Source organism: Pterocles gutturalis, unplaced genomic scaffold, assembly GCF_000699245.1.
Source record: "Pterocles gutturalis isolate BGI_N339 unplaced genomic scaffold, ASM69924v1 scaffold17123, whole genome shotgun sequence".
NCBI classification, from domain to species: Eukaryota; Metazoa; Chordata; class Aves; order Pterocliformes; family Pteroclidae; genus Pterocles; species Pterocles gutturalis.
Genome location: NW_010118412.1, coordinates 9540 through 21625, shown reverse-complemented (window position 1 = coordinate 21625; position 12086 = coordinate 9540). Strand labels below are relative to the sequence as shown.

General features: G+C 46.6%; 1 protein-coding gene across 1 annotated transcript in view; it reads right to left on the bottom strand.

The window, feature by feature from the left end:
* Positions 1-6457, bottom strand: part of PAPSS2 (3'-phosphoadenosine 5'-phosphosulfate synthase 2) — a gene marked incomplete at its 5' end in the record, with an annotated part of 11745 nt that extends 5288 nt beyond the window's left edge. Inside the window, 6 exons of the mRNA XM_010076198.1 lie at positions 1922-2033; positions 2466-2579; positions 2703-2821; positions 3077-3215; positions 3942-4177; positions 6352-6457. Of these exons, the coding sequence (XP_010074500.1) occupies positions 1922-2033; positions 2466-2579; positions 2703-2821; positions 3077-3215; positions 3942-4177; positions 6352-6457 (826 nt within the window). The remainder of the gene's footprint in view (positions 1-1921; positions 2034-2465; positions 2580-2702; positions 2822-3076; positions 3216-3941; positions 4178-6351) is intronic.
* Positions 6458-12086: the final 5629 nt, after the last annotated feature.

Here is a 12086-nt window from a genome sequence, read left to right as displayed (position 1 = left end):
GAGCGGTTCCTTCCTGGGAGAATACAAACACAATTAAGACAATTAACACTCACAGTTACAGGAGCCACTTCAAGAACCAAAGCTGCTCATTAAAACCTCCGTTAAGCACCACCTAACCACAGGCAGGGTGCTGCTGGTGCGTCCGCGGTTCTTCCAATCGCTGTCCCAGCCTCTCCAGCGCTCACCCATCCAAACTGGGTCACCCTGGCTGGCAGCGATATCCAGCACCTATGCTGTCGCCCATCCTGACAGAAGCGCATGTTGCTGGTGCAGAGCGCTGGGGACTCTCCTGCTGCCCTACAACACACAAACCCGCCTTTCTTCCTGGCGGCTATGCTGCCCCTACACCAAGCACCTCCTTCACCCAGCTGTTAGTAGTATCAAGGTGGGATTTACTGCTCAAAGGCTGAGCGAGAGGAGCACTAATATGCACAAGTCCACCAAAATGGACCGCAGCCCTTCCAGGGACAGCTCGAGCTGCCAAAAACATCACCCATGTCTTGGGGCAAAAGGGCTGGACCAAAGGCTCTGGCAAGACCAGCCTCAAACCTCTCTTTGGCAACTTGACACCATGAGATGGAAACCCTCCACTGTTTCCTAAAGCTCATCCAAGCAAACCAAGGATGTTCTTCCTGCTCAGACGTCACCCTGCAAGCCTGACCACGCAGATGTTGAGTTTGGAGACAAGATGGACTGGGGACTGTTGATGCCCTCTACTGCAAAGATCTTGCTCTGGAGAGCTCATCCCACACACAAAAGCAGGTTTGCTGGGCTTTGGCCCTGACCCCACAGAGCTCTCCAAACCCTGAACTGTGGGACCATGGACCCCAGAGGAGCTGTGCTTGGTGATGCCAACAGGTTTGGGGGGCACCCCCAAAATCAGATGCTCACTGAGATGAGCCTCTGGTGCAAAGTACACAGCTCTGGAGCAAGGGGGTCATTCCAGGGTGCCTCTGCGACCTCCTCAGGCACAATGGGCAGCTCCAAGACCACAGATCGGGGGCTGATAACAAGAACATGTGCTTTTGAACACTGCACACTAGGTGGGAGGTAAAAGGCTACAATGTGTCTGAGAGCAGAAGCCCCCACACACACACTCTTCCAGCCCAAAGTATTTGCAGCTGCTTGCACAGTGTCCAAATCCTAACTGCAGAACCAAGTCACTGGCCTGTGTGACCATGGCATCCTCTACAAGGAGGACAAGGCTCAAAGGGACTTGCTTGCCATGATCACAAATCCCCGAGGCCAGAGTTCTCTATATCAGATCTACAGACCCCAAAGTGAGCGCCCTGTGTGCATGTGAAGTCACAGCTGAGAAACGGAAATATCCACCACCCCGGTCTCAGCTGTAGATGATCACTGCCTGAACACTCTTTGCCTTTTCCAGGGATGAAGCACCTTTAACATACTGCTAATGAATAGGGACATCTGATTTATTTCAAGTATGGTAATGGATAATCAGAAGGAAAACGGGTGGGAAAACAAGTGAAGTCAGGCTCTTCTCCTATTTCTAAGGAGCAGCTGCCTTCTCCTCCCACCTCAAATTCAGCCTGGCAGCCTCCCCGTGTACTTGGCTTTGGGTTTGCATCTTTATTTGCCCTGGTAAAACAGAGCATGAAAAGAGCTACACAATGGCTGCTGAAATGTTTAATCGGCACCATGTGAGCTGTCAAAGCCATGAACCAGGGCCCCAGCCACAGCACGGTAAACTTTCATACCCTTTGATGTGTTTTGGAGCACAGCTTCCTGGCCCCCGCGGTCCTTTACAAGCCCTCGCTTTTATCACGTGAGAGGAAAGAAGGACAACACAGCCAAGCAATAAGCTTTTCCATACAGTTGCCTGCCGAGACACCACAGGTTAAGCATCATGTCCTGCAGTGGCTTGCCGGCCAGCGTTAACGCAAAGCGCGGGGATTCGTACCATTCAGCAGGGTGCCAAAATGGATCACTTGCAAGTACTCTGCCTCGCGCATGAAGCCGGTCAGCGGAGTGGCCCAGCCTTCGCTCAGCACCTGCACCCACTGCAGATCGAGCTGCAAAACAAACCCAAATGGTACTCCTGTCATCAGGTCATGCTCAGAGGTTGCTTTCCCTTCCCTCCTGCTCTGATTTGCTTTTCTTCAAATATAGGACATTCATAACAGGGGAAAAAGCCCTAGGGGGCTTGGTTTGGGGTTTCTTTTTAAGTTAGACTTATGTATTTTCATAGCAAAACTGTTTGCAGGGCTGTAATAATACAACAAAGGAGACTGACGGCCTGGGCTTGCTACAGCACAGGGTAGAGACACAGCAGAAAACGGCTGAGGATCAGGACCACATTTGAGCTCGCCATAAACCACAGCCGCAAAAGGACACAGCCATCAGAGGAACAGAACTCCCTCTAGCAACATCACCGTTCAAGTGTCTATCCTTCCAACAGCTGAACAGTGACTGAATCACAGCACAGCAGCCAGGCATGATGATACCTTAGTGATCTCTACAGATGGCAGCATCTCTACTTCAGCTCGGACGCTATTGAGTTGATTTTTGGGTACAAACAGCTCAAGAACATCCTTAATCGATCCGTGGGGCACGATGTTCTGAAAGAGACAGACAAGACAGCAATTGTAAGGAACACGCTGGTTTTTAAATGCAAAGAAAAAAGTCAGTATCCGAAAGCAGGTTTACAAGCTGCCGGCAGCAGTGGCATAAAAATGACCTACGTGTGTTTGGAGGAGCTCCACAACCTGCTGAATACATTCAGACACCGACGCAACATTCGTTTTCAACACTAGTTCAGGAGATTCAGGCTTCTCATATTCCGAGTCAATCCCCGTGAATCCTATGGACAATTAAACCCACACTAAATTTATTTAATGTAATACTCAGTGCCCTAGGGCCAACAACAGTACACAACCAGCAAGCATTCAACCATACTGAGTACAAGTGACACTTGTGACAGCAGGATTAGCGAAACAGGATACTCTTGTTCAGTACGAAGAGCCTTTAGTGACCCACCTCTACGTGCAGAGCCACAACGACAAGCTACACCTACTTCAGAAAGCAAAAGGCAAAATAAGAGCTCACTCTTCCATACCTTTGATCTCTCCAGCTCTTGCCTTTTTGTACAGGCCCTTCACATCTCTGCTTTCACAAATATTTAGAGGAGCATCTACAAAGATTTCAAAGAATGGAAGTCCAGCTGCCTCATGGATTTTCCGTGCATTTTGACGATCCTGTTAGAAGAAAGTCAGGAAAACCATGTGTCCAAATTGCAGCAAGTGCCTTCCTACTGTATGACGTGCCCTGGAATTTGACACAGGTAAATTCGTCTCTGGTACACACTTTTTAAATTTACACTAATTCTAACAAGGGATTTTCATCCCCCTTACCACCTTTCCTTTAAAGATATTAAAAAAAAATTCAACAACTTTGATCTCTTTTCAGTTTTTTCCATCTGAAACAACAAGAAGATCTCTTCACTAAGCAGGACAGCAGAACTTTAGAATGTGAAGAACTACCTGCCCTGTGTCGAAAAAAGGAACTGCCTGCATCAGCTTGATAACAGCAGCTACTTGGTAGTGTCAGGAAGCATAAAAACACAATCAATACTTCTTCAAACAGTAGTGACAGCACTACAGCAGGCTATTGTTTCTACACCTCTTTTCTGCCTCCTGACAAGCTAATAGTAAAAGCCTGTGTAGGGAGATTTTAAACTTAACTTTTATTCAATTTGTAACGCTGAATGTATTCAAAGAGATCACATCAAACTGCCCTCCAGAAATTTGTACTAATTGCGTGTAGTTCTGTGTATCAGTAGTGTTTTACAAAAGAACAGAGAAGAAGACAAAAGGAGTGTCCGATGGCACACACAGGAAGCCCTCTATGCAAATCTCTCTTCCCTAAGAACAATAATGAGATCAAGGCTGCCCAGAAAAGAGCAGAATACACAGCAAGTTTACCTTTGCAAAAGGAGAAATGAAACTAGTTATGCAGACGAGCCCAGCGTCAGCAAACAGCCTGGCCACCTCTGCGATGCGACGGATGTTCTCCTCGCGGTCCCCAGCCGAGAAACCCAGGTTTTTATTCAAGCCATGCCGAACATTATCACCATCCAGGGAATAGCAGGGGATGCCATGAGAGACCAAGTACTCTTCCAGAGCAAAGCCAATGGTCGTCTTGCCAGCTCCAGAAAGGCCTGTTGGAGACAGAAAAGTGATGTTAGGGTTTGAGGTCAAAATAATGAAAATGACAGCATAACACAATACCTCCTGGGATACTGGCAATGAAACTCCTTCTGTCTGAAGTTGCTTTAGGAAGGAACAAGGTAGGGAAGCTGGATTCATCTTTTTAGCACCCAGTTACCACCAGAGAACCCTGATCATCCCTTCTGATTGAAAGGGTGGCATTAATGCCCCGAAAAAAGGCAAAAAAGCTGCGATATCCCAACGTCTGGAGAGGTTCAACCCAGCAGGGTTGCAAAAGTGCCTCTTGCTGGGCCATGGTGGAACAAATAGGTACCAGTGTATAGGGGAAGCTTGAAAGGACACTGTTGTCAGTAAGTCACCATCTTCCTCTTCCTCCTCCTGTACCCTCATAAACAGCCATCTTCCTCTTCCTCCTCCTGTACCCCCATAAACAGCCAACTGCTCTCCCAGACATGGGAGAGGTTCTTGCCACAACTGTGTGGCACCCCACGCCTCCTCATCCACAGCCACCTGCTTCTGCAGGAGCAGCACACACAGATCCACGCAAGCAGGAGCAGGATGGTTGTGTAGACAAGCAGCACATCTTTAGCTGCCTGCATCTCCTGGACTCATCAGCCAGAAAGACAACGCTCCAGAACAATGTGGCTGCTTCCCATCCCAGATCCTTCCACTTGCACAAACAGCACTTGCTACTGGCTGTGTCAGAAAGCGGCTAGTGCACTTGGAACACTAAACTCCTTCTCTCCATTGGGTGGGGATCCATGTGTAAACCTGCTTGAGATGGAAGAGGACCTCAGCTTAGGAAAGATGACACCTCCCAACACCACACCTGTCTCAGGGAAATACCTAGCCTTGGAGAAATTCCTACAGAGACAGCATCATCTGCTCATCTCTTTTTATATCCTTTGCATGACACCTACTATTGACCCCTCACGGAGACAAGACCCTGGTCGAGGTGGACTTTTGGTCTGATGCAGAACAGCCATGTTTGCACTGGAGAGGAAACCTGTCTGGGCAGAGATGGCTGTGCCCTCGGTTTCTGTAGGTTTCCTGAGCTGGCAGTTCAAATGCCCTTCCATTTAATCCATATAGCCCATGCAGTGAAATGTCCTTCCTTATAGTCTCTTAAAATTAAATTGATAGAAAGTTAGGAGACCGCTATCTATTTCAAAGAATAATCAGCCAGAGAAGCTCAAACCTTTCAGACAGAGGAGCTTTGAGTGATATCCAGAAAAGAAGGAAATTGCCTCAGATGGGTTTTTTTGGCTTCAGAAATTATACTAAAGCAGATCAGGCATTGTCCGCCTTCTTGAAATAAAAGAGGAGAACCAAACTGAAATGTGTTTTAATCCAACATCCAGCATATAAAACTATATGCAAGCAAATCACATTGGCTTTACAAACCCTTCCCAGTACGTCTTTCAACATCTGCCAGCAGTCAAAGAAATGTTTAACAAGCAAAGAGACAACCGGACAAGCGGCAAAAGATAAGAGTTGTGTAAATATTAGCAAAATAAATGCAATTGTTGTTTCCTGCAGCCCGTAATCCCCAAATTATTAATTTCTCTTTCAAAGCAGATGTGAAGGGCAACACATTGGAAGGTGTACAAAATGAGAAATAACATAAGAAACCGCAATGGCTGTTTGAGGAACCACTTCCAGTGCGACCTGCCGTCTAGGAGTATTTATTTTCAGACAAGATGACTGCCTTGTGGTGATGCTCATGAGGTCATTTTAAACACAGTAAAGCTGAGTGTCCTAATAAACTTCCCACCAACCCACGAGGAAAACATCCTCATGCTGTTTCGGACAACCCTGGGCACGTTTCACTGCCAAGGACTGGCTGGGTTTAAGCCAAGGCTTGCTTCCTCAGCTACACACTTGGGAACAACAAGTGTGACCCTTAGGACTTCTGACATGTTCAAAGGAGACTGGCAATAGCTGAGAAATTCATAAAAACATTAGTTACGGGCAGCAGCTGCCATGGAGAATATCTTGCTGTGCCAGCACCGTGTGTCGGTGTTTCCCATGTGTAAACGTTTTGCAATTTCCAGTTCACAAGGAACGCTGATGTTTCCTGCGGATCCCAAATGTCTGAGCCATACTCAGGTATGCAAGTGGGTGTCACACATGAAGCCACACTTTCATGCCCAGACGAAAATACCTGTTAGCCAAACTGTGCAGCCTCGAAATCCACCCCTGGTACCGACAACTTGTCCTCTCTTACTCCTGCTGACATGATGGGCTTGGTAAACCACATTGGTCGATCCCTGATGAAAACAAAGCAACACAGAACACTTCTGTTACCTCGTTGCTCCCTGTAGAAACGAAAACCTCAGCTGGAACTAATATAAGAGAGAAGAACAGAAATTCATTAAAAATCTGCATCAGCCATCACAGCAAACTTTGGCAATTTGGTACAAAAGGGAAAACAGCAAAGAAAATAGTTGCTTTTGGTATGAGTTGGATTTCTGTCTGAACAGCACTGACTCATTTTGGGAAGACTTAATTTGCCTCTGCTCAGGCTGCTTCTGGTGGCAACATCTTTGTGTCCGCCGCTGCGACTCGCTTTGCCGCAGGAGCGCTGCCAGGTGACTGATACACCCACAGGCAGGCAGGGGAGGACACAGAGTCTGCACAGAGACACAGGCAGCACACTCCCTGCCTCTTCAGCATTGTAAAAGACAGGCAGACTCGCCTATTATTTTAATTACGCTTGCTAAACAAAAGCTACTTAAGGTGCTCATTTACTTGCCATGTTTAACACAACACAGTTGCTAATAATTGCAGCTGGGGAAAGAACCGGTGACATAGCAGAGCTGGGCTGAGCAAAGCCACAACCCAGCTGGGAAGGATGGTGGGATGGGAAGCAGAGAAAACACCACCTAAGGCGTACGCGTGCACTTGCGGGTGCAAACAAGGGACCAGCACGATGCTGAGCCAGGGGCCTGAATTTTGGTGCTTCCTAACATTGACCTGCTGTGGGCAGAGCAGCCCCAGGCTCTCCGCTGGGACACAGACTGAAACAGCCTGTCTGTGCTCTGCTGTTCCAGTAATGGTGCTTCAACAGAGACCTTTTGCACATAAAACATTTACAAGATGGTATTAATCACGAGGATTCTATTTGGAACAGAGGCAGCCAAAGGGAAAGCCTCAAGAGGGACTGAGGATACAAATATTTTCTCTCCTGATTCTTCACAACTGTAGGTTTATCCATTTCATATCATCAGCACAAGAGCAGGTCTGGGCTTTCCCATTATTTTATATCTCACTATATAAATATTTCTACATCTGAAGTCACAGCAGGGAAGTGATCATCTTTCATTTGTCCAAGAAAAAAACTGGGTGAAAATTATTCCGTAACAGGAGAGGAAAAAATACCCTCTTCTCCTCCCCTGTTTTTATTATCTTTCACAGAGGCCAGCATCCAAGCAGAGACTAATCTCTCACCACAGCAATTTATCAGTATACGCAAAATTTCATGCCCATTTTCAATTCCATTTTAGTGAAAGGCTCCAAAATTAGCCTCTTTATGCCTGCACATTTAGCATCTGCAATTGCTTGCGGGCATACTGCACCGGTATCCCACTCCAGTACATTCCACCATACCGGTAAGAATAGCTGTGTCCAAAATAATAATAATAATAATGGTCATAAATCTCACCTCTAAGGTTAACTCTCAGCAAGCCTCAAAATCGGCACCATAACTGTGAGATTGTACTGGAAGAAGCTCTGGGAGGGAGAAGAAATACCTCCAGAGCTGGCCCAAGGTGACTGATTCCCACCTTGTGCCACCACGATATGACTTGATGGGAAGTCCTGGGCTAAAAAGGTTTTCAGAGCTGTTGTCTCAACCACCTCCAGTGATGCACCTTCTCGTTCTAGGAATCTCACTTCCCATTTTCATTGCCACAGCCACCAGAGCAGGTCCCTGACATCGCTTCTGGGGGTTGAAGTATAGGGGGACAGACAAGACACTGTCTGAAACACAGAACCCTGGTACCACAGCAAAACAAAAACAAAAAACCAAAACAAAAACAAAAAACCAAAACCTCTCCAGACCTGACCCTGAAAAAGTGAGCCCAACACATCCTGATGACTCAGAAATATAAGTAGCTCAAGAGCTGTTTTCTGTGTTTTGGTTTGGTTTTTTGCATGGGGTTGTCGAGTCTGTCCGAATATTTTGAGACAGCACTACTGTGGTTTAATTTTCACTCATCTCCAGGGGTTCAGGCTTCAGCAGTGAGACTAAATGAGCACACACAGAAGACCCAACAACCAAAAATAATCCTTTCTCCCAAGGGTGTGTTTCTGCTGTGTTTAACTCCTTGTTGAGCTCTGGCATCACTCTGAAATTATGTTTGCCTGGCCAAGGAACCTCAGCAAAGCAGAGGTGCCCAAACTCACCTTCCTGACAGCTTGCTACCACTCAGCCCTGCAGCAAAACCTCCCCTAACACCTGCCCTGTGATTATACACTCCTCAAGAGTAGCACTCCAAAAAACACAAAACAGGTATTTTGCAATTTGTTTGCAAACCACAGCAGACAAGACTGATCTTTCTGCAAGGAAAAGTAAACCTGCATGCTTCAACTCTGCATCAGTAGTAACTCCAGCCGCACACTTGCTTTTGCAAAATGTTGATCTGCCGGATCTGTCCTGCAGGAGATGAACTACGATAACGTCTGTGCCTCAGGAAGACGCAGGAGATGAACTACAATAACGTCCGTGCCTCGGGAAGACGCAGGAGATGAACTACGATAACGTCCGTGCCTCGGGAAGATGCAGGAACTAATACATTCCTACATGGCTGACGTAACAAGATCATTATTTTTAAAGTACATGTTGCTGCACCATAAATCTGCACCGCGTAGGCATCTCAGGGCTTTTATTTTGCATGCTGGCATCTTCTGGAGCTTGGGAAAGCATCACTGAGGACATTTCTGCAATTCAGCAACAGTGTCAGATCTCTTCTGCCTGCCGGGAGCTTCGGAGGGTACCAAATCCTTCTGATTTTTCTGCTATGTTAATATTACCAGTAAACTCTTCCTAACTCTGCGCAACCGCCTGCCACACGGCAGTTCAAATTCTTGTCACCAGCTGTGCAGAAAGTAAAAAAAAGGCAGAAAGAAAGACAAGCATGCAGCGGATGTTCAGGAAACACCGACTGCTCACCTCATCATCCACCAGCCAGGACACAGCTTGGGAAGCCAGAGCTGAAGCACAATCAAAGAGAGCAAAGGCACCACCAAAAAAAAGCATTAATGGCCTGAGAGCAAACCCTGGAGAGATTTCAGCTAGAAAGAGCATGTACTGCAAGACTGCTGGGAGGCAGAGATAAGCAGTGGATAGGGTTTAATCAGATGTGGGGCTGCCCTACTGATTTTACTCTCATGGTTTTAACCTCACCATCATAAACCAAACACATTTAAAAGATATAATCCGATCATCATCTCAACACATTCGCGCCTCAGTGTTGGGCCCCACAGCGGGGACAATTTAGGGACACTGGTAAATATTCCTTGCAATAGTCTAGAGCAAAGAAGTGAGGTTTGTGAGAGGAGCTTCGTAACTATAACTCAGCCCTAAACAAGGCTCCAAGCAAGGCAATAAATGACCCAGCAGCATCTCCAGAGAAGAGCCACGCAGTCTCTGCTAGCCAGATGGTTAAGCAGGACGTTGTCACAGTCTCTTCCTTTCCTTGGAAATCTGCTGTTTGGCCACGTCTGAATGATCTCATTCCTCAGCCCACCCTGGCTTACCTCATCCTGGAAATGAGAAAAAAAAAAAAAAAAGACACGACTCCAAACCTTGTACCGAGGCTGCAGTGGATCAAGAAGCCAAATCCTAGTTCTACTTTTGGCCTTCCTTCCTACTGAACCTTTCCATGAGGCTGACAAACTGAAAGACACCAAGATCTCAGGTGTCTTTAAGATCAGGCTTGACTGGCCTGGCTTCCTAAACCTTGTTAGGTTTTTTGGCCACCACCCTAGTGGGACAAGATGCTCTCCCGCTTTGTGAAAGCAGGTTGCAGGCAGAGGCAGGAGGCTTTTCCTTAGGGCTCCTCCTGAACAAAGAGATGAAACAAGAGATTCCACCACAGCACAGACCTGTTGGAAATCAGGAACCACCTGCATCCTCTGCTCTGAGAGCTACCGCTGCTCAACTGACAGCATCTGAAGAAGTAACCTCAGCTCTTCCTTAAGTATTTGTCTCTGGAAGGGAGCAGATGTGCTTGCCCACATGAATCGGGTTGTGTGTGACAACCCGCAGGAGAGGTGTTATTAGGGAGCATCTTCTCTCACCTGAGAGTTAAATGCACCACATCTGGGGGACCTCTCCCAGCCATCTGTCAGAAGCAGAACCACTTCACAATTAACAGAAAATGCACTACATGAACAACATTTAGGGGTGTCCTAACGAATTACACAATTCCATCTTCCACTAGAAATTCAAGCATGTATAAACTCCGGGCTTTAGGATGCAACACAGCATCTCCTCCTGCCCCCACCTACCCCTTTCTTTAGCCAGCATCTCCATGGCTGTATAATGAACAGGACCAGGGCAAGAACCAAATGCGAGTGCCACATGCCACTGCCAAGGGGTGGAAATGAAGGAGGATGGATAGGAGCTGAGCAAGACATTCAAGAGATCCCCTAAGTGTATACAACATCCTCAGGTCAACCCTTGCTCAGCCACCCACAGAAGGCAGAGCTCTCCAATGTTGCAGGAGGAAAGATTTGTCATTAGAAAGTGGTGCTGGTCATCGCAAAGGCTGATAAGGTCTAAACCAATGTCCTTATCATGCCCTTAATTCCTCTCCACTGCTGCAGGAATACCTCTGCCTGCTGTAGCTGGCACAGGCAGCATGCTGGAAGCTGTCCAAGAGTCACAGCTCATGGCAGGCTGCAGCAATATCCTGCTCTGGAGGGGGACTCCCTCCTGAATACACAGCACAGATCAGCCCACAAATGATGCCAGTGGAGAAAGGCTCTTGTAGAGCACTGCTATTAAGGGCACGTTAGTCACACGTCTGTCTCACTTAGCAGAAGGGCCAGCCTCGTATGAACACTGTTAGCATCCAACTGGCAGCTGGCAACGCTCACGGCCCCAGGGAAACCCTGACCCAACAGCGAGGATGGGGTCAGGACTTCCCCAGCTGCATTTTTATTTATAGGGCTATCTCACATCATTTGGAATATGATTCAGTTTTTTCCAGTCAAGCATTTTAATACACACCCTATTTTGGTACTGCAGCCTGGACATTTCTCCAGAAGGGGGGGAAAAAAAAAAAGGCTTTCAAAATGTTTTCAGCTGATCATATTTGCAAACAGTAAAACAGGCTTTTAAAATCATAAAATGATGAAGCAAGCTTTCAAGTTTGAAGGCAAACACTTGCTTAAGCCTCCAGAGACTGATCTAACTTATTAAAATCCCTTCCCAAATGCCACCATCCTATTAAAAAAGCCCAAAACAATAGATTTTGTCCTATCAGTTGAATTCAATGCATAAAAATTAAGTTTATGGGACTTTTCCTTAAAAAAATTATTTTATTCTACTAAGGCAATTCTCACGGCTGCTCTTGGAAATGGATGAGCTGACATGATGAAGAAGATAAACCATCCATCACCAACAACGGGGGAAAAGCCTTCTGTAAAAGAGTCATTTGCTGCAGAAAAGCAAAACTATTACACTCAGAAGAAAAGGAGAAAGAGTGGGAATAGGGGGGTTTTGCTTGTGGAAGCAAAGATTTGTTACGGTCATATTAAAGAATGATGGAGAAACCTGAGAGTCTATGAAGTCCTGATTTAGCTCTTGTAACCCTAAACCTACAGACTTTTCACAAACTTGAGTTTGACTCATTGAATGGACTCAGGCAGTAAATGCTTCAAAATCAGTTC